Here is a 26,933-nt window from a genome sequence, read left to right as displayed (position 1 = left end):
ATGGGTGGATCAGGATCCAGGACTCCTGACACCCAGGTGTGTTTTTGCTGTGGAAGGACACTGCCTTTCATGGGAATGAAAGCGCACACAGTCACTGAGCTCAGAGTGCATGAAGCTGTCCATCTCACAGGAGGGCCACACAAACCACACAAGGAGGAATGAATCCACAGACACCACTCCATCCGCAGGCAGATGCAGGCAGATACACACACACACATGCTTTTCCTGAGCTCATTGCTATTCCGAAAGCACCGCAGCCAGATCACACATACAAGTAGAAACATACCTGCAGAGACAGACATGCAAATGAATGTGTGTGCAACTGCACAAGCACATCCCTGCACACGCTGCTGCGTCGGTGTAGCCCCATTCAGCTGGATATCCACAATGAAAAAGTCACAGAAACCGATGTGTTGCTGCACACCTAGATTTTACTTACATTGGTATCCTTTTAGCTAGCTGCACACACATGGATGCCCACACACACTCAAAGGATTCTATGACGTGCATTCTGGACGAGCATATTAATGTATAGGCCCGTGTCCTAATTGTGTTATGCTGGTAACTGTTTCAGTGAAACTATGCTAATTTTTTGCCCATCAAAGAACTGAGACTGTAGTAACCGTCAAACAACATTCATTCATTCATTAGCACTACCTTCATAAAAACTAAACACACAAAAATAATAGCCTAGCCATCTAATCAAACAGTACTTGATGGTCTGGGATATAAGTGATCTGCCTTTGCCTTGTTTGGTTTTTTTTTGTTTGTTTGCTTGTCTGGCTGACTTTAGAATTAGGGCAGGTGCTTTCTCTGAGTTGAGATTTTCCAAAAGGCAATTTTTAAAGGGCTTTTTTTGCATTGTGGTAAAAACAGCGTTTGACAACATTGGCCTCCTGAGATTTCTTTTGGCCAAATAGACAGTGTGGATCTAAAATTAAGCAAGGTAATGAAAAGTCTGAAATTTCCATACTGATGCTTAAAAAGATTAATATTTTTGCATTAAAAATATGCTTCTGTGTTATTCCTAGGACTGTTTTGTTCATGACTGATTTTGCAACTGCCCTTTAAAAATGGCAAGATAGAATGTTTGGGCCATCTTATGCTTCCTCTTCTCCTCTTAGACTACAATATATTAAAGGAAAAAATGTAAAGGTAGTATAGTTTTTTAAATACCGTTGACTGTGTTCCTCTTTACTCCTCTACCTATGAATCCTGATTGCATCTGATCTTGTCTGATCTAAGTTAGATCAGAAAATGAGATACATGCTAACTTACAGCTGGAGGTATTCAGTTTCATTAGGTGAACAAGTACTTAATTCAGACTAAGGGGATCAACCCTATTTTGAAATAATGGAATGGGATAAAATTACTAAAATTCTCTAGAATACTGTGATTTTCAGAAAGAATATCTTGTAATTTGAAATAGAGTATTCCCCTGCAAAAGTCTAAACTGTAATATCTGAATAATTACATATTTATAATTTAGGTCTTCAGATAGTGTCAAACAATTGCTGCACTTCTTCTGTGTTTGCCCCAACTACTGCCTGGCTCAGTGTGTCAAGCTCAGTCTTAGAGATTGCTAAAGCTCACAGGGAGAGCATGGGGATAGTGGGATGAAGAAACACTTCTGCCTGTGGGAGGATCATTTAAACTGCTGCTCTTGGGAGGCTGTTTGTCAATTTGGAGTTGTTGAAGGAGTCTCAGCTGAGACGGTTTTCATTGACAGGGAATAGGCAACAGGCTTGTTTACACAGGGGTAAACGAGAAAATTAATCTGAATTAACTTTACAAGTGCATTGGTTAAAAGCATTAAAATAATGTTCGGATGCTCATTCAAAATTTGAGTGTCCTAAATTGAATTTAGTCTACTTCATTTCCAAAGTGAATTAAGCTAAACTAAATTAAAGCTGCCTTAATTCTAAACAAGGGAGTCAGAGGTGTAATGTAGTTTAACTAGACCGCTTTAATTTCACACATTCAGTTAATTCAAATTAGTTATTTTGCACAGCTGTATGTAGGTAAACCCTTAGACTGTTATCTCCTATGGACAGAGACTGTATTTATGAAGGGGCCAGGAAAAGGGGACCCAAAAGTCCAATGTACTCCATCAGTCATTGCCACTGCAACAGAAAAAGATAGAAAAAATAGGGCCCACAGAAACCCATGGCTTTGCAGTTAATTGGATGGATAACAGATATGCTTTTTATACATAGAGCAGACCTGCACTCACAAACTTAACACAAGTATGCAAATGTACACACAGGTATGGGCCTTATGGTACGGCAGAGTTCCACATTGATTACGTATCAGTATTCAGACATGTTAGATATTATTAAATTATGGGTATTATAGCCTTGTTACGGATGAGTTCTAGGTGGTTATGACTTGTTATTTGTAATAACTGTGCTTGGTGCTGTACAAAAACATCCATATACCTAGCTGGTGAAGGTTACAAGCCACAGATCCGATCAGCCTATTTGCCCATTAAACTCTGTTAAAAACTGTAATGGTTGAACAAATGTTTATTAATTCTTCATGGGGTCTGAATATATAATATGTGACCCAAATGTCTAACTCCATATAGCCACAGTTATAAATGCAGACCTATAGGCAAAGATAAGCAAGTGCACACATTATGTGGTAAATTAAAAGTTATGAAGTCTTGAGTGAATACCCTCCAAAATGAAGAGACTGGCATAAAATTCACAAGGCTGTAAATAAGAATATACTTGGGTTTTTTTACTTCGCCCCCAATTCTGGCCCCTTGGGAGGCAGCCAGGTCCCACCTCCACCTGGTCTTTGCAGCCATGAAAGCCAGAAATACCTTAGTATTAAATGAAAGCTGAAATAATTGCTTATCTTCAAGATCTGAGGCTTTACACAAAATACCAGGTATGGCATAACTTGCAAGAGAGTTGAGAATGTTATCTACATTTATCTGATTCCTCCCAGTTCAAGACTCCTTTCCTAGTACACACATGTCTACTGTTAATCAAAATGGATGTCCACCAGGAATTCAGCACAGACTCCTGAATTTTAATAACTGGAAATGGGCTCAAAGCAAAGCTTTCAATTAAAAGTTCCCATGCTCCAGATTAAGATATTTAACCTTGGCAAGCCCATGTGTTTCTGTAGGTCTTCTTAACTCTCTTGCTGGCACAGCTGCTGCTCTGACAGCTCCGGCCCGTGCTGCGCGGCAGTCACCCGTGTGCTGGCAGCTACGCCAGCTCCATGCTACTGCAGGAACACTGCTAGCAGGACCCAAGCTGGCCAGCCCGTAGATAACAGGAGATGTCGCTTTTAACCATCTTTGCAGTGTAGCAATACTCTGAGAAAATCACTAATTCCTAAGAGCTCAAAAATTTCTAATCATCTTCATGGCAGAAATCTCTTGCTAGTGAAAGGGACCTAGCCACTGGCAATGCTTGTCTCCTGCTTTCTTACCCTGGCTTCTCATTTTTGAAGTTTTTTTGTCTTTTTTTTGCAGAGATTTTGATTTTGTTGAGGGGTAGTGGTAGGTCTGTAGCTGCCAGGTTGGACGTGAGTTGAACGTCTCCTCTGTCATTGCCTATGATACCAGAATTAGGACTTGATGACCCAGGTGGTTCCTCACAGGCCTGTGTTTCTATGTTCAAGACCAGCAGAGCCCCTTTTGTCCATTAAGATTTCCTTGATTTACCTGAAACACAGGATGTCAAACAAACATCTACACCCCGGATCAAACTTGCTTCCAATATTTTGTAAACCGTATGACACCTTCTAGATGTTTGGATTTTAATGAATTTCGGCTTTCCTGACTGCAAAGAAAGCCTTCCAAACGTGAACTGACTGTAATAAAACTAGGAACACCTGCCTGAGGACATTTCTATGCTGCAGTCACTGCTTGACTGCAGCTCATGTAGATATACTTTAGGCAGCTTTAAGCCAGGCAGCCCAGGTCCTGATGGCTCTGTAGCCATCGCTTGCAGAACACAGCAACCATTCAAGCACACCTTCTGTTTCTCAGGTGGGTTTTGCACCCGAACACAAATCCACTTGGATGAATGGGAAAATGTTTCTTAAAGCCTAACACAGCAATTTATTCTGGGAGGTCAGCCTCAGCAATCTGTAGAGATGGGGCTGACCGCTGTCAACCTCACCAGTACAAGTGGCATGAAGTTGCGCGTTACTGCTCAGCAGAATGAATTGGCAGGCCAACCCCCTCCCTGGCAGATCTTCCCCCTCCCAGGAGGCAGGCGCCTTCGCCTTTCTTTCCTTCTATGCCTCTTCCTTACATCTGAGCTTGTACCATGTAGCACAGCAGAACTGGAATGGGCAGAGATCTGCTAGAAGCTGAACGTTAATGCTCTGCTCAAATTAAATGAAATAAAACCATATGGTGTCATCATGGGTCACTGATTTAAAACAACAAAAAAATCCGAGCTCCTCTCTAAGCCCTTCAGATAGTAAAACTGCTGCTGTGAATTCTGTCTCTCCTCAGAGTCCAGGCAAGAAATGCATTGAGAGGAAAAGGCAGGATTGGACTGTCTTTTGCGTTTCGAGTGAGCATTCTAACCTGCAGCAAAGTGGCACTTCTTTTACCCATGTATTTGGCATGATGTCAGTGTAGCTCCCATGAAGTGGATGGACATACACAGATTAACAGCAGATAAGGAGTCAAATCTTTTCAGGGAGGGCTGGGATTGTGTTTTGAGACATAAAAGGCACCTCCATTTCAACCTCTCATCCGTCTGGAAGCTTCAGGAAAGTAGTAAATCCCTCTTCAGGCATGTATGTATGTATGTATGTATGTATGTATGTATCTATCTATCTATCTATCTATCTATCTATCTATCTATCTATCTATCTATCTATATCTCTCTCCCTCCCTCCTGTCATACTTGTGCTTATATACCAACGTGGTACATGTCCACACTTCTTCTCTCTCCCTTTCCAAAAGGTAGGGAGAAGGAAATATAATTTTCATGACAGGAGAGAGTTTGAATGTGTGAATATTGCTTGTGGCCCCTGGATATGGCAGAGTTTGAAGGCATTCTGCTGTCTTGGCAGGGAGCACTGGAGCCTCAGGCCAGCTAGCAAGGAAGCTGAGTCTGCTGCTTCTGCCAATGTCAGCTGTTGTTCTGAGGGTTGCAAGTGTTGCAGTAGATTTTCAGAACAGTAGAAGCTACTGTCCCCTCCCACCCTCACCCCCCACTTCCTCTAATGGAAATTATGTTGTGGCTTTTGGGGGGCAACTGCAGCTCTGATCTTCCCATCCACATCTGCTACTGCAAAATCAAACATGATCACCAAAGCCTGTGCAGCTGAACACAGCTCCTGTTGCCTTTGCCTACTTCTCTTCCTGTACAGCCACTGTCAGCAGGGTACATTGCACTTCTGCTTCGAACAGGGGAACGAAGCCAATACTGTGCTACAGCTCGCTGAAGCACTTACTTGGCCCCTGTTATTAGAGAGTCTGAGCCCTTCACTCCTCCTTCCAGCTGTCCTCACTGTGCCCCAGGTGGCACGGCAATGCTCCTATCTTCACACTTCAGGCAGGAAACAGAGCACAGAGAGAAATGCCATTTGTCCAAAGTCTTGATGAAAGGTCCATGACAGAGCAAGGAACTGAAGCTTTTTCCTAAGTCGGATTAGGCTCTAACTATCACACTTTCTACTTCCCTTCCTCCTCTCCCCAAATCCCTTGGTTCTTTCTCCTCACTATGCAATGAAACTTGCTATGCATTCTGAACTTTGTGCAAACAAGACTTTCTTTTGCTTAACTGTGAATTCATCTGTGTCTCGACCCATGCACAGAAACATAATACTCTGTGTGAACCAAAGCCCAATTCAAAGCTCTTTCTGACTGTGCAGCACCAATCTGCAGGTAGGATATTGTTGGTTCCATGGGGGCTGTCACCAGGGAGCCCAAAGCTGCCTCTTCCCATCCCATGTTCTCCCTCTTTTCCTCTGGGGTGCTTTGATGCCAGCATCACTGGGCTGGTCATGAGCCCTTGTGTAGGAAGCAATCTGATGCAGAGAAGGCATCGCTGTCTCACTTAGCCCTGCACCAAGTCCCCCGCAGGCTGCCTTGTCTGTACCATCGGCACAGCCCGTGGCTCAGCAATGCAGCCCTGCGCTAATTAAGCAGTGCAGCACAGCAGGGTGTGTGTTCCTTGGCCATCACAGCCTCCCTTGGACACACTGCAGAAAAAAGGCTGAAGCTTCGCAATGTTAGCCTTCCAAGAACCGCTTTAATTGCCCAGTAATGCACACCCTGGGGTCTTGTAATGTGCTTCTAATATGGAGCATTTAAAATATGAATACTCCAAAACAATTACAAGGAGTTTGGTGCTCTGCTGAGTGTGTCCTTCCACTCTGAAAAATAATCCATGACAAAGGAGTATGACCCAAGTGAGGATACCAGTGCTTTCTGAAATCTGTCAGGGTCTCCTCGGGGCAGCAGGACACATCACTCTTTCCCTTAGTGCAACTTCACTCCATTCTTCTACGGCTAGAAAATTGCTAGATTGGGACTCCAGATGATTGAGCCCTACCTCATCTCTCTCTGATCACTCTAAGATGACTTTTTTTTATTTGAGATACTGTCTAAAGACTATGCCAGCAATGGTAAGAGAGGAGAAACCACAGAGTATGTCAGGCTATAAGAGAGTTTGGATACAAACATCAGAGAAGCGAGGGATGTTTCCTATGAACTGTCATTCTTTAGCAAACAATTTCTGGACGTGTTTAGAAGTGATGTTTTACTTGTTTATTTACAAGGAATGAAAGAAAGTTCTGCTTCTCAGAAAGGACTATGGCTCAGCTAATATCAACTTCTAGTGTTAGCTACATTCTTGACCAAATTTGATTAGAGTTCATTACAACTGCCTTACTAGGAGAGAGGATTTTTGTCTGTCCATCTGTATTCAGAATCAGCAAAAGGAATTGCATTAAAACTGCTGAAAATAACAAAACAGAATTCAAACAGTGGGAATTCATGATCAAATGCTGAACATTTAAGAAAGTCAAAGGCATTTGGAAACAGGCAGTTGGTTTCAGGGGGAAGCAGTATGCAGTATTAACTGTAGAAAGAGTTACCTCAAGCCAACTGTGGCAACTCATGAATTCCAGGAATGGATGTATAATTCACAGGATGACACTATGTACTGTAATGACATTATATGCCATTACTTAAGATAATATAGCATATTAAATTCAGATCGTGAAATAAAGTTCAGCTGCTTTACTGCAATCAAAGATCTATAAATGTTCTGTTGCTGAAACTTCAGAAGGTTATGTATTAAATCTGTGTATATTATCCAAAACTCAAAGTAGACAACTTGTGCAAAAACCTCCTACAAGAAAAATGAAAAATGGGCCTTTACAGTATATACTGGTTTATGTCCCTAATTAAACACAAATGCTCTTATTGGAATCACTGACCGTGATGGAATTAGAGGCAGGATGAATTTAGCTTAAAGTGACAGTTTTCTCTGAAGAAAAGAAAGAGGTTTGAAAATATTGTCATTTCATTCAAGAAATCAGCACTGCTGACTGGTGTGCCAGGATTTGTGTCCCTTCTGCTTTTGGGAAGGAAGGAGGCGTTCTGCAAAAAGGCTCATCTTTCTCCAGTGTCTATAGGCAAGAACAAGCCGTCAAAGGCTGCAAGAGGTGATCAAGGTTTTGCTCCCTCTTACACAGCAGTAATCTGGAAATCCTAGGTTTGAGGCAGCAGAGCTGGCTTAGTGTGTATTTCAGTCTCCAGTAAGGGTGAAAAGCTTTCAGCAATCCCGAAGTTTAATGACAGCATTATTATGCTGCATCTGTTGCTACAGGACCAGGTCAGCTCTGTTCATCTTTCATCTGCTGTTTCATTAGGTGGCTTTGTGTAGGACAGACTCACTTGAAGCCTTTTAAAGCAGCGTCAGTGATGCCTAGCTCTCTCTCTGCCTGTTTATGACTGTCCCTCAATGAATCTACCTGGGGGATGCACTGCTCTGTTCTGTATGGAACATTAGGGTCCTGAAATTCCTCCTCTTCCCTTGCAACACTAGAGTTTGGTTGTGACTGTAGGGCAGAGGAGCAGTGCTGGGAAAAGCCTCTTCATGGCCTGCCTCTTCTTTGAGCCATAGGAAGTGCCTTCTACCTGAGACCTCATTAGATGCGCTGTGCACTGGATGCCAAGAATTACTTGACCCAAGCCACTGGAGGTTGCACAAGAATGGCTCCCCTTTGCTCACTGTTTCCAGATACTTACTCTTGACATAAAACTAGTTTAATTCTTAGGACAGGAACATTTTTGAACAGAGCCTTTCACCTCTGGGTCACTAGCTGAAATCTGGCCCTGGTTGGTACTGACCGAAAATCATTACCAGCTGACGGCTACTTGGTGAAATGAGCTGGTGAGTCTCATTCCAGTGCCTAACGGACACATCTCAGTAAACACAGTCACAACTGGCACTAACTGGCATTCTCAGCCAAGAGACCATGAACTGAACAGGGAAGGAAATTGCACCTCCCTCTTCATCTCCTGCCTGAGGTTTCAAAGCATTACGGACAGGCATTGTTATACCACCACCGTTTCACAGGCTGTTTTTACTCTAAATGGCTTGCTGAAACTTTGCAATTTTCATGCAGTATGATTCAGCACAGCCTGATCGGCCCTCTCAGTATAATTAAGTGCATCTTATGGCTCCCCTCTGTAGAAGCTGAGCTGTCTGATGCCACCTCCCAGTAAAAATGGCGAATCTGATGTCATATCTCAGTATGAATGGAACAGTCTGATGTCACCACAGTGCTAACAGGACGTTTTATAATATGTCATCTAAGGCTGCAGGGGAAATCTTCTAATCCATTCACTATGCTACACTACAATAGAACATAACACAGTATAATGTGTAGGTTAACTTAGACACCCTCAGGCAGATTTTGGATAGACAGATGGATGGATGGATAGATACATTTATACAAAGTATACATACATTATATCACTCTATTGATTTTTAAAAAGTTCCAGGTCTGCCTGGCTATAATGAGATTTTTGAACTTTGTGTTGCGATCAATGAGGGGAATATTATTGGCCTGGAGAATTGATATACCCGCTCTCTGTGGCTTGTTCTGCTCCTGGACTGCCCCTGCCCCCAAGGTGTACGATTCCATCAGACACTTAACCTCTTTTACAGTGTCATCAGGCTAAAAGGAATCTAATAGTGACACGGGACTTGTGCTCAGCACTCTGGCACTATTGCTTTCCTGTCACAAATAATTTATAGCTTTCTATTTCCATCCCTTTGCCTGCACCCCATCCCCTCTTTCTGTTTCTCTGGGCTGGGGGAAATCAATAAACTCACACAACCAGAGTGGCACTTCAGGGGGCTTTAGGGGGAATGTGAGAGAAGAGAAAAGAAAAAAAACAACAGAAAAGAAGAAAAAAGTTACATTATTTGCCCTAGCACAGACTTCTCAGATCAGCTCCTCAGCTAGTGCAAATCAGCATGACTTCAGAATCTGGCCCTGAGGCCCTCAGACACCTCAGAAGCTATAGATCAGGGTGCCTGGTACCACTGACCCATACAGGGTGATGATCTGGATCTTCATCCCCAGCTCGAATCTTCATATTCCCTGCCTCCAGCTGTATTCCAGGCAGCCTCTCTACCACTCTGGCTACTGCCCAGGCTTCTTCATGTGTGTATCAGTTTCCTAATATGCTGAGGTGATATACTCTGAAATACCTTTCTTTTCCATGGAAAGTTTCACTGTCAGGAGTTGTGATTTTTCAAAAAATGCCCTCTCAACATCTCTGCCTACCTCTATCCATGCCATAGGATCATAGAATGGTTAGGGTTGGAAGGGACATTAAAGATCATCAAGTTCCTACCCCCCTGCCATGGGCAGGGACACCTCTATGCCATATCTCTCACTAGCCACTCATTTACCAGCTTATTCTTTAGAAGGAATCTTTAAGGGAAGCTCACAGGTAGGCAGGGTGGATGTGCTATTAGCTTTCACTTTCTGGAGAGATTTTTGGGGAGAAGTTAAAGCTAATATAATGCAGGGTTGAGAGTTCCAGAAACTCAGACTAAAGGTCATCCACAGCCTTCACACTAGTTGGAGAGGCTCATTTTAATCCAGAAAGGAATTGGGTCTCCATAGCCTCTACAGATCATGGCTTATTTGCTAAGTTCCTTGGTGAAGCAGTTGTTCCTGAGTCACAGATACCCAGCACCTACCAGTAGGCAGGGATCCTGCCAGGCAGGTACTAGGTGATAGTGATTTTCTTTCACCACTGACCTCAGCTGGATTTAAAACAGTGACCTAGAGGTGAAAGATTTCATGTAACAAGAAATGGAGCACTGACAATTACAGTTCAGTTTATTTTCATTCTGAGCTGCATATGAGCTTTGTGGCATTCATTGAGTCATCTTGTTGCATTCCCATACTGTAGTCATTCACAAATGAACACCAATTTTTGCCTTTTTTGCTGGAAGTTTTTTCTTCTGGTGAGGTATCAGTACTTCCTACAGATGCCTTGTGCTCCTACCTTCTCATCTATGAAGGGTAAGGTCTTTGGGCAAGCATCAATTCAAAGCATTCAATTCTGTGCCAGAAAGGTATTTTTTAGGTACACAACAAAATTAAACCTACACCATTTGTAAATCCAGAAGTGGCTCTATTAGCTGAAAAGACTTCCTTATGGTCACACTGGCAGATCAGATGAGAAATGATAATGCAGTTGTTAACAGGCAGGAGATGCTAGCTCGTTCATTGAGTACCACGCTTATGCAGGACTACCCAAATTTGGGGAGAAGACGACAGAACAGAGCAAGGACAATTCTCTGTGAGCTGGACCATTAAAACAGTAGAATCAGGATCATAAGGTGGCAAATGAAGCCACTCTGTTGCACCCAGAGCACAGATGAGGCTTCAGCTGGATCATGGGTATGCAAAGGCACAGAGAAGTTGCAGTGGAGTTCTGAACGTGTTTTTCCTCTTTTCCAGGATCATCAGAACCAAAGTTCAACAACCTTTTCACCCAACGCCAGATGGGAGTGGGACAGGTGTGACTGCACCAGGACATACTATCGGTAAGAAGACTGGCATGAGGGGTGGTGACAAGACAAGTGGAAATCAGGATGAAGCTTAGTTGAGGGAACAATGTCTGACAAGCAGATGCTAGGCAGAGCAAAAAGGAGGAGGGGGTGGGGGGAAAGAAATCTCAATGGAAATCAGAGATTTCTGTTTTTTGTTTCCCTCATTGCATTGCAGAGAAGAGAATCATGGCAGAAAAACATGGGTTTTGCCCAAAGTGATTCTGCCTTAACATCCATTTCACGTTCACGCTCTCTCCTTTGCCTCCCTAGAGAAAAGTATTTACCGCTATCCTGTCTAAGCACCAGTCTTCACCTTTTTGTCTTCCTACTCTGACTCTTTTCTCATCTTTCTCCCAATTTTTCTTCTTTCCCTTTGCTGGAACTGGTCCATTTCTCAGAGCTAGTAATACACAGACCAGGGTAAAGATATTCCTGATGCTTCACAACTGAGTTCTTCATTGTTCTAGTGCTGCAGTCAGGTATCCCATTGGTGTATATCACTGAGAAAACGTGTTCTCTGCTGGGGATGATGGGTTTCTTGAGGTGAGCAGAAGATGGAGGCTGTAATAAAGTGGCCGAATGTCTCCATGTCTGTTGTGTTTAAAGGTACTGTGCTAGGTGTGCGTTGAGGTACTTTTCACTGATGCCTCTCTGGGCTCCATGGTCTGCAGTTGCTAGCATAGCTTTATCCAATAACAATTCAGAGCATGGAAAAACATGCAGTATTCTGGGATACTGGGAAACACAGTGTCTTATTTGTGACCGAGACACTGTCTTGGGTATTGTTGGTTACTGAGAATCAGCTGCCTCACAAGGATTTATTGGAAAGTGCTAGTCTACATGGGACAGAGCTGGCAGGTATAAACCCGTGCATAAAGGGTGTTCAGAAGCATAATGGAATTAATGGGCCAGTATGGAAGAGTATTTCTGGATGCCCTTTTAGTCTGGACTTGCTCACTGGACTGGGAATCACTGACCACAACAGATGGAGTTAGCAGATTTTATTCCTTCTTGGAAAAGTGCAGTGGCTAGGGAATGCATTGGCTGAACTGGTGTAGTGACTGTGAGTGCTGCTACTGGACTCTCTCACTGCTTTGGGATGTACTGGAAGTGTGGGGCTACATCGGATAGTGATGATGGGTTCTGCTCCATCCTGGAAGGCCTGTATTGGAGGTACTGATTGCTTCAGGTCAATGATGGGTAGTGGTCTATAAGAGAACTGGGATATTCTCCCCAGTACTGGGACATGTTGGGCATGCCTGCTGGATGCATAGATCTCTTGTTCAATAGTCTAAAGCCCTGATTATCATGAAGTGATCACTTCTAATCTGGATGACTTGTTATTTCCGATACACTGGAAACTCTTGGACAGCCCTGAATAGCAGGAGGAGTCTACTTGTTGACATTGGTCAGTGCAAAAGGAAGACACTAGATTTTTCTTAATCTGGGTTGTAGTCTCACCAACTCCCCCTTTGTTCTAGTAGGGAATTGAATTTATTGGCTCAACACTTAAGTGCTTCTAACCTATGCTAAGAAGGTAACTTTTCAATGAGCGTTTTGGGTGGCCATCTAAGAAGCTGGTCTAGCTAAGACAGAGCATATGCACTTTTGGTGGAAATGTGCTGAGAGGAAACGATCTGGTAAAATACAGATGGAATTGCAAGTCAGAAGAGAACATGGCCTATGCAGCACTGCATTCAGTTACCAGCGCATGCACTGGGAAGCCCTGTCTGAACTGGGATATAACAAGGTATAGCCTCTTGATAGAATACACTTGCTTGTTATTAATGGCCCTGTACTAGAAGGCTGTGGAGCTATGGTGTAGGAATGGACTGGCAAATCTGGGATGCAGCAATATTAGCAGTAGAACGAGTATGCGTCCTTCAGTATGGCGGACTGGGAGTCTCCTCAGTGCTCAGGCTTTCGTATGAGACTGGTGGCATGCATAGCTTTCAGCTGGGGAACCCCGAGTGCTGTGCTGCTCTCCTCATGGCCCTTTTTCCCTTTTCCTTTTGTCCAGTGCCCAGCACAGCATCCCCTCCCGTCTCCAGTGCCTCCAATGATCCAGTGGGCTCTTACTCCATTAACGGGATCCTGGGGATTCCTCGGTCGAATGGCGAGAAGAGGAAACGTGATGAAGGTAGGGGGAGGGGAGAAGCTCATCCTCCCTTTTATATTCTTTGTCCCCATGTACAGGCTCCAATTTCAGGCCAAGGTTTGCAGCTGCTCCAGGGGCTAGATCAGTTTTAGCAACAGAGACCAGTTCCCCGCCACTGCCCTGCTGGCTTGGAATACTCTTCTTCCGAGGCCCTTTCATGACAGGCTGCGTCTCCAGACATCTGCTCAGCAGGCAGAGAGCCGTCTCCATTGCTGGAGCTGATCCCAAGTTCATTCACTGCTGGAAATGGCTGGAACTGAACTCCCCAGGTGCCAGCAGGTGCCCGGACTCTGAACTGCGGGTAAACATGGTTTCCCCAACTCAATCGTTTTCAAACGAAATGCCATCTCAGAGAAGCACCAGCAATGTGGGAGTTACCTTTCATTCCCCTTGCAAACAAGTTCCTGCACTGTGACGTGCCATGAGCTACATTAGTGGGTGATTGTAAGGGACCAATTTTCAATGGGTAGCATCTACCACAGCAGAACTGCCGTGCTTGCAACAGCCTGAAAGCAGAACAGGAGGTCTTCTGAGTACTGTGGCCCCAAGGTTGTTATCTAAGCCTTTCACTAGGGTTTAAGGAATGAGGATTAAGCTATCTCCTTTTCCTTCCTATCTGCTGAGAAGGACTCAGGGCAAAGTGAATCCTGAAATGAGCCAAAAGTTGGAGCCTCAGGTCTAGATAGAGTCAGGTGGGGTGGGTAAGGTCTTCATGCTCTTATGGTGGCTTTGTAAACTTTTTTTTACTTAAATCTTGCTCTTTTAATTTGATGCATTCAGATGTCGAGGGCTAGGAAGTGAACTTCTCTAAGAGTAGTGCCTGACCAGCTTGTTCGGTGCAGCCTTGCCTTCAGTATGTTGTTTTCCACTGTTGCCTGTTGCATGGGGGGATCCTCTTAGCAGAACGGGTGGCTCAGTGTGTTGCATGTGCTCTAACCCCAAGGCAGAGTGGTGCAAGAGAACATGAGGGTTCTCTGTGATACATGGTGCAAAGAGAAAACTCTCCTGAAAGAGATGCTGTGTTTTGGGGTCTTGCTAATAATTTTCTCAGTATTGGTTCTGGTGAAGTTCATATCTGTAAGTGTTCGGTCCAAAGCCCACAGTAATCCCAAGAGAAAAACCCCCAGTCATCATGACTCCTTTCTCCCTAATACAAAGTAAAACTAGATGCAAGGACCCAATTCAGATCTTGTTAAAGCAAATGGGAAGATATTTGCTGATGTCATTGGAAATTGGATCAGGCCCCAGAGGAAGATCCATTTCCCAGCTAGATGGCAGTAGGGCCCAGCTAAGAGAAACATGTAGCAATTGAAGGGCTGAGTCAATGCCTCAAAGTCAAAAAAATGTCAGGAATAAGAGATTGCAAACATTGCAGACCCCTCCAGTGTTTCACACCATTACATATACAGGAAATGGTGACATTTCAAACTGAGTGACAAGTTTCTCGAATAGTTGTGCAGTTATTTGGGGGTTTTGTGAACGCCTGTGCTCATACAGTCCTGTGTGATGATCACCCGGTCTCAACATGGTGCTTCCATACCTCATTTGGAAATGAAGCAGTTCAATCCAGCTCTAGCAGCTATTCTTTCCAAATACCTGGAAAGATCATCCCACTTTAGATGAAACCACATGGTCACTTCCAGCCTCAGAACCTGGGCTTTCTTTGACTAGTACGATTAAACACAGAAACAACCTAGCAGTGTAAGACTGTGACACTTCACAATGATATATTGACTGTAAGAACAACTCTCTATGTCTGTCCTTAATTTATGCCAGATATGAAGGCCAAGCAACACTCTACAACTATCTGCTGTTAGCCAAGAGTCTAGGAATCACAAAGGTACCAGACAATCCTGGAGATGTTCCTTGTCTTTTTAGCTCTCAGAGTTTTGGGTAACAGATACATGACACAGCTGCAACTGTCTTAGAGAACACCCTTCATACTGCTGTCCCAGATAACTGCTGCAGGGAGACATTGTGCTCCTGTCCCAGAGAAAGCTTGCATGGGACTCCCTGCCAGCTGCTGAACACCACTAGCCAAGAGTTGAGTTACCTGGACTCACACTGGCTCAAAGAGGGCTGGGCCCTAAAGCTAGAAGGGCCCAAGGGGAGGTTTTGCACAGCCAGTGACCTGCATTCACACCTAGGAAATCTCCCTGGTAGCTCTCAAGGCTCTGATTGTTGCTAGCTGAGATGAGAGGCAGTAGGAAAGCCAGGCAAGAAACCCTGAGTAGATACGCCTTTCATGCTCAAGTTGGGTGTATACACCTTCCCAGTATTTCCCAGAGAATGCTGTTTTGTTGCAGTTTCTTAACTGCAGGGTTTATTTTTACACTGAAAATCCCCTGTGAGCTCCCAATGTGCATCTACTTTCTATACATTTTGGGGGTGGCTCTTCCCTAAAGGAGGCAGAAGAAACTGCACTGGTCTCTTTCTGTTCTGTTGGACCAGCTCTGCTGCAAGGATTCCTCTGTGAGGAATGCAGTTGAGCAGAAAGAGGGGAAGTACCAGGCTGTTCCTGAATCCCCAGTTCTGAAAGTCTTGTTAGCAACCTCTGTGATGACTGGGCGGAAGAGGGTAGGAGAAAGACAGAGGAGACTCTATCCGAGCACACCCCCTCCCCCAGGTCCTCCTTGCTGCAGCTGGTGCCTACATTAGACAGTAGCACAGATGATTAAGAAGAGGAAAGATAATTACGTGTCAAGATGATGTAGCAGAACTCCTGTGTTGGACAGAAGGAGCCAGACAGATGCATGAGGTGGGCTTAGCAATGGACGCTGACAGCCAGGTGTGTCCCTCACAGGGAGTTAGAGGTAAGATGGGAAATCCCAACCTACCAAATGTGCTGGTTGCAACTCAAGGGTGTTCTAGGAAGACTATGGCACAGACAGAGAGCTAGCAGGGAGATAGCTGAGTGTCCAATAGTCACAACAAGGAACTGTCAGATCACAGGCCATGCCTCAAAATTTGGTGTGTCCTCCTCAGGTGAGAGCCTGGGAACAATGGTCAGCATTTGCCTTGTTAAGACCCTGCATTCCTTTTGTTTCAGTTTTTGACCAGTGATTGTGAAACCTCTGACTTCAGTGACAGGTTAGGCAAAGCAGAAAGTTGGTCTGTTCTGATTTTTAAAAATAATGTGACTACAAAAAGTTTCACACCACTTGTGTGAAACCGTGTGCGTTTCTTGCAGCCTACGGGCACAGCCAATGTTACTGTAATTTCCCTCTGACCTTCCCCACCACTTATACCCACCATCTTCCAGAGGCAGAAGTGGCCCTGCAGCATGTAATCACTTTTCCAAGACCACTCTGAGTCTTGTGGTATCAAGCTGCAGCAGGAAACAGGAATCCCTGGCTCTTCATGCTGTGAGCTCAGCAGAGTCATTGTCAGACTAAGGAGCAGCAATAAGAAGTACAGAAGGATAAAGGGAGAAAATAATATGGAAATATTTCTGTTGTTCCTTAATCCCCAATTGATAGCTAAAAGAATGAGAATTGGGGTGACCCAGAAGCAGTAACAAAAAATGAGTATCATACTGTAGTCTTGAGCACTGCATAAAAAGGGAGAGATGGGAAGAAAGGGAAAGACAGATAGACAGATAGATAGATAATAGATAGATGAGTAGATAATATGAAAACAATATTTTAAACTCTTCCCTGCATACCATAGCATCTCCATCTGGGTGAAACTTTTGAGATCTTTGCAAAAACACTGTTATTAAAACCAGTTCTTTCCATAGCAGGCCACAAACAGACTTCCTTTACAGACCCAAATTCTCATTTGGGATTCGTGTTCCAGTGAGGCTGGTGCTGTAACAATCTCAGCATTATTAATCTTGGTCCCTGACAATATCTGTAGTATTTGACAGCATTACTGGCAATAATATCTGCAGTGCCGACAATGGCAGAGATAATATCCCCCAGTATTATTAGCATTAGCAGGGATCATATCTGCAGCCTGTTATTGGCGGGAGCAGACGTAATGTGTCCAGTATTATTAGTATCAGTAGTAATAAAACCTACAAGCTTGTTAGTGTGATCAGTGCTAATATCAGCAGTGGGTTTGTGGGAGAGGAGGGGACCGGGTGATTGCTACTGTAAATGGCAATAATACTCAGGCTGTTTGCCATAAAGGAATCCCCAGCAGAGGTGGGGGAGCAAACCTGAGAAGGCAGAAGTTCCTCCTTTCCTTTCTTCACCTGTTATTGTGATGATTAAGGTGATTTACATGGAAGCAAGTGATGCAGGGCTGTGTCAGTGCGGGACAGTAAAGGGTCACCAACATTTCAACAGATCCAGTGCTGTTTTCTGAAGACTGTTAGCTGTATCAGTGCAGGTGGTTCACTGTACTCTTCAAAACGGGGCTGAGCTGTGTAGGGCAGGGACCCGTCCCTACTACTAGGGGCATTTGCACTGGGCAGTATTACTGCACTTCTCTTTGCTGCTGCACACATTATTTTCTGAGTGTTGTTACCATGACACCATCTACTGAGAAGCATCACTTCTGTTACAGGTGATTTCCTCTTCCCTCACTCCAAATGGGAGGACTCCGCAGGGCAGGGTTTTGACAGGGCCTGGGATTTTCCCACCTGGGCATGATCTCATTTTCCTGCTGGCAAAGTAGCAATGCCTCCTTCAGGTGGAGTGTGAGGCAGGGAATCTGCAACAGTTCCAGTCCTGAAAAGTGTTTTTTAGACACTGCCTCAGGACATAGACTGTCCTGATGAAAATTTTGAACTAAATTATTTAGGTGGAAGTATCACAGGGAGATGTGTAATGAGTTTAAGAAGGTCTGAGATTTTGAACAGATATACAGCTGAATGTGTCACTGCAAGCATGATCCTGTTTGTGTCATTCAGAGTAGCAACAACAATATTATTTGGGAGATGGGATTGTGATGTTTTGAGTGACTTTGTGTTACTGTCAGTGGCATCGATATGCGTTGGCAGACAGTGTGGCTGTGGTTATCGTGTTGTAACTGAATCACTACAGGTTGTGGGTTTGCGACACTAATGATGAGATTAACTGTATCGCTGCTTGTTATGCTGCCCCATCACACTCAGCCGTTACACTTTTCACAGACACGGCTGTGAGTTGTTTCTGGTGGTATGCCTGCATCACTGCATATAGTAAGGTTGTTTCAATGTTGTAACTGTCAGTAGCCCGTTGCAGGCTGTATTGCACTGTTGTTGAAATCCATACAGTTCTTACTGCAGCTGATGTAATGCGGTGGCTGACAACAGACTGTCACCTGGCCACGAGAGTGAAGTCAATACAGCTATATCACTGCAGTGCCTTGTTGAAATTCTGTGTTCTCTTGAAGTATGACTGTATTGTTCCACAGCATACTGGGGTTGTTTCAGGACATACAGTGTGCTTATGCTGTCATCTGCAGGATGATGACGTTTTGCCAGTTCTGTAGTTGTACTAGTGCAGAGAGGTCTAGCTCTTGACTGTCCTGTAGGGAAATACATTAGTTTTCTTACGCTGTGTGCATACGTTTGCAAAGAGTATGTATGAGTCATTCCCCTTGACTGTACCGTGGCACCTGATGTATGTTCATCTCTGGGCACATTAGATGTGTTTCTGTTCTCGCAAAACCGTTGTGTTGTTGAAGACATCGGAGTGTGTTTGTACCCCCGCAGGTGACACAGCAGCAGCACTGTCTGTGGCGTGGCTGCATTGTTTCGTGCTGTGATTTCTTGTCACCACACTTGATGTTTGCATTATTCTATATGATTGCTTTATTGCAGGTCAGCAATAGTCTTAATGACTTGGGAGACACACGCAGTTACATTGCCTCGGGTGCTAACCCCATGTTCCTACCATCACACCCCGTTGTGGGGCACGCACCCAGCCATTTATGGCTGTGCACATGGGGTGAGCAGTTCCCGCAGTGTTTCACAGTCTGACAGTGTCACCCTGCTACCTTCCCTGGGACTGTGTTGTTTCATGCAGTGCGGCTGAGTTTCCTGTGGCTATCAGCTCGCAGCCGTGGTGTATCACTGCAAACAGTGGTGTCGCAGGGGACATCTGGGCTTGTTTGGTCTATACACACAAGTGTAGGTAATGCTCCTTTCCATTCTAGATGAAAATGTAAATTGAAAAGGGAGTTTATTCTCAGCAGCCACCCACCTCTCCTTCCTGAGGGTCTTTGGCTGGTGAGACTCCTGGGAGGACCTAAGAAATGTGCCTGCTACTGATCTGGCACCTCTCTAAACGAACTGCAGGAGGATGGTCAGAAAAGGGAGAGTTTCCGTGGGAAAAAGAGAGGAGGGGGAAACTGGATAAAGGAGAGGGCATTGAATAAGCAGCACAGCACTGTCAGAAATGTGGGCTGCTGCACCACAAATCTGGAGATCAGTCTGAAAGCGAGAGAGACAGTATGTATATGTGTTTGTGTGCACACACCCTGAGGGTTTGGGGGGTATGCATCACTCAGGAAGACTTCAGGTAAGGGAGAGTTAAAAGCTTACATCACAGAAAGCAGTTTGGACAGAATGCTCTGCTTCAAAAGCTTACAGTGCTCCTTAGTTTGGCAGGGTTTGGTACTATCTGAAGACAAGCTGGTCTGGCTTCAGCTGTATTTGTGTCCGTCTCTGCTTGTGTATTTGTGTCTAGGAATGCATGCCTGTTTGGGTTTTGTACTTCTGTGTTAGGATTACTGGTTTCTACTTATCTGTGCTTATGTACTGGGGTGAGTGGCAGGTTGGACCCATATTTTTGTGCATGCCTATGGAGATCTGGAAAATGTTTATGCTAAGCTGTGTGTAATATTGCCTAGTAGGACTATGCATACTGTGGATGATATGGATATCTGGGCATGTATGGCTCAGCATTAGTGCTATGTATTTCTGTGAATGCCAGGTATTTGTATTCACATTTTGAGCATATATGTGAATGTTGTATATTTGTATGTATATTCTGTGCGTATGTGTTGTTACATACTTGGAGAATCACTGTATCTTTGTGGTTGCTGGATATCAATATGTAGCCTGATAGTGCTGTGCACTTCTGTATATAGTTTGTACAGATGTGTATTTGCATTGGGGTTATATATTTGTGTGTATGTTGTGTATATATATATATATTGGTTGTTCTTGACTGTGTGAAGGTTATTTATGTAAATAGTTTGTATTTGTTTACATGATTTAATTTTGTATATGTGAATTTAAGGAAATTCCTTTGAGTTTGAGGTTTTTGTTTAGTTAGTGTATGTACATTTTTGTAAGTTACCTGTTTATTCAGAAATTACATTTAATTGACATGCACATGCACTAGTACCTCCTTGTGTCCCAGTTTCCATTCTTGTGTCTTTAAATGTTATTGGCTATGTTTGGCGAGTCTTACGCGTAGAGCTTTTCTCTAAGTTTATTTGTGCGAGTGGTGTGGATGTGTGCTTGTCCAACTGCTTATTTACGGGTATTTAGTCTGTGGATAGATCTTCTTTCACTTGTTTTACTCATTCCTGGGAGGGGTTGTTGCAGTTCAGGTGTCAGCAGGAGTCAGTCAGACAGCTACAACTCCTCCCAGCATCTCTGCCTGCTCTGCGTGCCCACCTGTGCAGAGGCTGCTCTCTAGATTTGCTGGTGCCTGTCTCTCCCTGCATCTTCCTTCTCACTCTAGATGAGTTACACACTGATTCCAACTGTGTTCAGGGAGGTGACTGTTACATTTTTTTCATGGATGAAAAGAGTACAGGAGTCAGACTGAGCATGGTGCCTGGATCCAGGAGGATCCCAGGTTAAAGCACAGTGGATGACAGAGTAAATCAAAAAAGGGATCAGGAATAGCTTGCAATGTACAGGCAAATGGTGTTTTAAGAGGGTTGTTGGTGATGTGGCAGTGAGACTGGTATTACAGTGGACCAGGCTGCTGTGCCAGTGAGAGATAGGGATGACACTGTTTTGGGGTCAAGTGGCATGACAATGAGACATAAAGGCAATATTGCTATGGAATTCAGGTGACATGGCACTGAGGCACAACAGGGATCAAAGTGACATGCTGATGACCCAGGGTGATTCTTAGAACAGGGAGGGCTAGGAAAACTCCATCAAGAATCAGCTGAATAAGGCAAAGGAGAACAGGAGGAGCAGGGTGAAGAAGATGCAAGGCAACTCAACAGACCTGTGCAGTGGCTGTAGGAGCCAGGACATGTAGTGTCTCCATGAGGAAATTGGTTGTGTCCTGGTGTGAAGGGTTGGGGCAGTCCATAAGCAGTAGCTGTTAGCATCACAGTGATGGAGAGTAGGGGTAACACAGTGATGACATCAGGTGATGGACACATCCTGTGATGGTAGCCATGGACTACAAGCACTGTGTGGGCAGGGGCACTATTCCCAGTTGCTGGAAAAACAAAGGACCTAACCGGCAGTAAAACAAAAACAAAGGAGACTTGGAAGCACCTGACAGCCCTAATTCATCACAGCCCAAGATTTTTTTTCCCCCCTCATGTTCCCATTATATTTGTTTGTAAAAGTGGAAATCAATTTTGAAGGTAATTTTCTGGAAAGAATGGAAGGGAGGTGGGAGGGCCGGATAAGGAGAGATGGCAAGAGGAAAAAAAAAATTTAGGCCAGGCACAGCCCAGGGGCAGCTCTTGGCAAGGTGAAAGAAAATTGCATATTCAATCTCCATCCATGAATCTCCCTTGCTGCTGCCCGCCTCCTGCTCGAAAACAATGAAGGCTTTCTCCCCTACGCTGCACAACGCCTGAGTATCAGCGCTCACTTTAACTTCAGGGTCATTAATTCACCTGATTATTGCAGGAGAGGAGAGGGTTGCAGAGGCATCCGCTCTAAAGAGCCCTCCCTTAGCTCATCCTTTGATTAGTTTGGGGTGGGGGGAGTTGAGATAATGTGTTGTCTTGGACTCTGTTTAAAATGGGAGGGGTTGAAGAGGGGGTCGAAGGAGGTAGAGGTGGAAAGGGAAAGATGTGGCCTGGCTTGTTGTGGAAGGGAGGGTCGGAAAGCAGTCATTCTTGCATCCCTTTGCTGTGGTGTTATTGCAAATTAAAAGTAGCATGTTCCACTCTGTAGCTATCTTTCAGGGAGGGGAGGGGCATGGGTATATGTCGGCATGGGGATGGGGGGGATCTTATCATTGCTTCTTCAGCAGCCCAGCGTAGTGTCACCCTGTGAGGTGACATTTGAATTTACAATTCCGCTGAGAAAAGCCATTAATTCACAAATTAACATTTCTCCCTCTCTCTCTAGCTCTCTCTCTCTCTTCCTCTCTCTCTCTCTCTATCTCACATGGATGTGCAAGCAATTGAAAAGACAAAGGAAATAGCCTTAAGGAAGAGACTTTACTGCTACTCTGTCTGTGCAGAGATTGCTACTACTGCTTCTAGATAGATAAACCAATTACCTGAGCTGCTCTGTTCATGGCAGGCTGCTATTACCTCCTTTTGTAGAGCTGACTCCATTGCTGGATTACACTCTGTGTATCTCATTAATGTAAACCAGCACGATACTGGGTACTGTCCCTGACCCTTCTTGCCAGGGACCATTGCTCTGCATTGGAAGAGGGAACTGGGATAGGAGAGGTGATGGTAGGCACAATGTACTTCCTAATGCATTGGGACCAGGCCACATAGAGAACCTGCTCAGAATACCTGTGCTGAGCTTAGAGGAGACCAGGGCTTCCCTTTTACAGAGGAGGTTGCATGGCATTAACCCGCATCTCTTCCATGTCTTGGTAAGCACTGGAAGTGCTGCACAAGAAGCCTCGTGCTGGCACCAGGGATGGGCAGCCCCTCAGCATTACCATAGGTATCCTCTAGGCGTAGAAATACGTAGAAATGGTAGGCAGAAGTGGAGTTGTGAGTAAAAAAGCTATGCATGCAATGCTATGGGCAGCAGACTCACTCATGTAAGTACATGACAAACCTCAGAATAGGAAACAAAAATAAACACTCTATCTTACAGACTGAGAGAGCCAAACTTCTCAGTAGTGCAGCTCCACTGACAGCCAGTCAATGCCACCTGTGGAGACGTTCTTGTTAAAGACAAACACTGGACACTACTTCCACACAGCCCCCAGTCCTCTTCTGATCCCCTTCTGTTGCTCTTTCTCATGTGTTCAGTTCTGCTGTCACTGCTCCTATAGAAGTGTGGACAGCACACGTGTACAATACACACACAGAGGCACTCATCCACATGCTGATACCACCCCAGACACATCTGTGATGCTAGCAGCCTGCCTGTGCATACTCACATCCCTGCAGCCACGGCTTCTCCCCATCTGCGCTGGTGAGGTCCCTTTCAGTGGCTCCAACCTGGCCTGCTAGGGTGCACACTGGCAAGCAGGTTTCTGAGCACCTTCTGGTGCTCTTTGCAGACAACCTTCTAGGAACATGCCTGGTTACCTCTGCCTTTCAGCCTGGTCACACAGCTACCTGAGTTTGGGGACAAAATGTCCTAGCAGTGTGGTTTACATAAGGACTGGCAAGGTAGTCCTTGCTCACTAAGCATTCTACTGATACACAATTGGACAAAAATCTTCCCCATCAGGTTTTGTCACCCCGTGAGGGTTTGACAGGCCCTGATCAAGCCATTTTTCTAACTTTCATGAAAGGCAGATGCTTGCAGGGGGCAGTTCTTCACGTAAAAGAAAAATACACTGGAACTGCTGTTTCTGGAAGCGTGATCTCCACGTGCTCAGCACATGGACTATATGCCTTTGTTTGGCATTGCTTTGGCTCCGCAAATCTTCCTAAAAACTTACGCTCTTAATGAGAGCATCTGCCTCTCTGACATCCCTTGTACCCCACACCATGCACAGCACATGGCTGGGGAGCAGCATCCCGTAGCCGGTGCTGGAAGACGGATCACGATCAGCGGAGGAATCGGCAGGCAGTGCCAGTAATTCAAACCATCCTGACCGTTCAGTGAACCCGAACCTGCTGACCTTGACAGCACTAGACAGCAGCGGCCTCAGGAATCCCAACCTTCAGAGAGGCATCGTAGGCAGAGGATGGCTCCTGCTCTCTCCCTTCCTTTCTCTCTCTCTCCCTTTCCAATCACATCCCTGCAGCCAAAGGGGCCCAACACTCAATCCCCAGTGCACCAATTAGCTCCTAATTTGGCTACGTCTGCACTCCCAAGTCTATGTCAATGTAATGTTAAGCATCCCTTGCCATTCATAGATGGAAATCATTCCTATAGAGTGGTGTCTTCTAGTGCTAAAGGAAAACACTAAGCATCTTGTTTGTTCTCAGTCAGGGCCAGAGAGAAACCCCTCCTTCTCCCAAAATCAGGGCTGCTGCTGTTTGGAAGGAAAGCAAGAGCTCTTTGCTTCCCTAAGTGATAGCATCAGATCTTCCAGCCTTGTTTCACTAGATCCCAAGGGGAAGCGACAAGATCTGACCAAGTGATTAGCCTGTGAGAGTCCTGGCTGGATAGATGAAGGGCAGGGATGTGACTAGAGCAGAGGAGAGAGAAAAAAAAAACAGTGTACTTAATTTTGCCACAAGAACTTGCATTATGGGAAGATGCAGCTTGTGAACATTTTAAGATCCTTCCAGGGAATATTTGATTTCTTCCAGCTACCTCTATGGCTGCCAAGCAAGACCTGAAACAAACAGCATTTTTTGTTGGATTGCAGAGGCTACGCTAAGCTCTAAGGCCTTGTGTATGGAGGACAAGTCTCTTAACAGACATGGCCTGAAAGAAGCAGTTACAGATACCTATCTACTGAGACACAGCAGACATGTCTGTCTGTCTTCTATCTCCATCCATAATTCTTCGTAGGCGATTTTTCCATTCATTAATCAGATAATATAAAGGACACTTTGAATAGGTGTCAAATGCAATTCACGCCCATTTCAAGGCCCTTTAAAATGCCAGAGTTTTGTTAAGAGGCCTAAAAAGAATGCCTAGGTCTGCATTCCTCCTTGGCTTTTTCTTCATCCAACCAAACATCCTAATCCTTACATCCCATCAGGTCAAGGTACAAAGTCCTCTTCCTACACAGTCAACAACTACAGGATAACACACAGGAGCACAGTGCCAAAACAGGAGCTAGGTCATGGGTATCACTGTTACTGTTTGGTTAAAGCGTAGGTCAGGATTTCTTCCTCTCTCACTGGCTCTGCATTTTTTGGGACCTCAGAGGTGTTATCCTGCTTCTAGACTAGGGGATCTGCCTCAGAACAGGTTTGTAGGCATCTGATTAAACCTTAATGGGGTGGTTACTGTGTATGTATTTTTGTATATTTTTTATATATATATTTTTAAAAAATGTATTGTCCATCAAGTCTTGAGGACCTTCTAGTCCTCTCTTAGATCCTTTAGAAAAGGCTGTTGTAAAGGACAGGAATATTTCCATGCTTGGCTTCCCAAAGGAGCTGTTGGTTTTTCGCTTTGGCTTTTGGCATCTAGTGTGGGATGAGGTGGGCCTTGAAAATAAGAGTTGATCTTGCAAGCAGATCAGAAGTATCCTGCAATTTGGGACAACTTTACCAAATCCCGGTGAATTAAAAAAAAATACCCCAGTAGCTAATCCTCAAAGATACTTACAGCTCTCCTCCTCACAGCCCTCTTTAGTTTGTGAGACTGATTGCTATCCGTGACTGGCCCTCCTCTTCTGTGGGGATCACCTCTTGAGGTTAGAATGTATCTCTGACATACAGTTTATAGAGGTCATATCAGTACAGGATCCTTCATGTATCAGTAAGGGCCTTTACATGAATTTATGCAGAAAGATTCCAGATTACTCTACTAATGATTTACAGTTGTTACAGGAATGAGCATTCAAAAGCAGAGTTTGCATGGTGACAGTCCAAGCAGATCGCATCATATCACAAGCCTGTAGCTCTTCCATTGCATGGCATTTTGCAATTACCCATGCTGTATAATACATTGTTTATTAACCTCCCCATTCTGAAGATCTCATTTACTACTGATATGTGGCTGACTCTCAGGTGGACCATGGCAGATGTTGAACAATACAGAGCATCAACAATGAAATTTTGCTGTGCCATGTCCAAACGAAACCACAGGAGAATTAAGATATGCTGTGGGTAATCACTCAGGCTGGATTTTGTTCAGGACAGCCAGGTTAATGTCTGCACTCTTGCAAAAAATGCCATGGGAATTTTAATGACTCTGAGTGATTGGAGCCTTTGTTTTATGGCACGTCAAAAATGGCAGCTCTAAAAACACTCTGCTTGAGCACTGGTTTAGTGCTGACTCAGAAGAGCTTCCAGTAACGTGATTCACTAGCATCTGGCTCAGGGGCAGGCACAGACTTCTTTGACTTGCTAGGTTAAGGTAAAAGGTGTATGAGGGGAAAATAAGGCGGAATGAAAGGAAGGCTGAATCTAGAGCAAGGGAAATGGAAGGAAAAAAGGTATAAAGAGGCATGTCAGTGCGGGACCAAGCCAACGGAACCCAGCAGCCTAAAGAGCTATTAATATTTTCTAGACTGTGCGATAGAGGTGTCCGTGGCCTGATCTAGATCTGCTGAGCCCTAGCTCTCACGGTGGCAGTGTGCTCCACTGGAATCTCAGGGATCTCCCAGAAACTGGATATGGAGCTGGGTGGGGACAGGCCAGCTCTGTGCTCCCTCCCTTGTCTCTAGCAGTCCTGATAGCAGCGTTGATTTGCATGTCAGGCAAAGCACTGCTTGAGAAAAAAAAAAAACCCTCTGAGTGTGGTGGTGTCAGCGCTCGCTGTTGTTCGACAGTGTAAAATTAAA

General features: G+C 44.6%; 1 protein-coding gene across 2 annotated transcripts in view; it reads left to right on the top strand.

The window, feature by feature from the left end:
• PAX2 (paired box 2) overlaps positions 1-26,933 on the top strand; it is a gene marked incomplete at its 3' end in the record, with an annotated part of 83,466 nt that overhangs the window by 22,934 nt on the left and 33,599 nt on the right. For both annotated transcript variants that reach the window (XM_084264354.1, XM_084264355.1), the window contains exons 4-5: positions 10,984-11,069; positions 13,096-13,215. In XM_084264354.1, the coding sequence (XP_084120480.1) occupies positions 10,984-11,069; positions 13,096-13,215 (206 nt within the window). The remainder of the gene's footprint in view (positions 1-10,983; positions 11,070-13,095; positions 13,216-26,933) is intronic.

Source organism: Gallinula chloropus (genome assembly GCF_964237585.1).
Source record: "Gallinula chloropus genome assembly, chromosome: 5".
Taxonomy (NCBI): domain Eukaryota; kingdom Metazoa; phylum Chordata; class Aves; order Gruiformes; family Rallidae; genus Gallinula; species Gallinula chloropus.
Note: the sequence above shows the minus strand (reverse complement) of the source record. Positions and strands in the feature narration are given on the sequence as shown.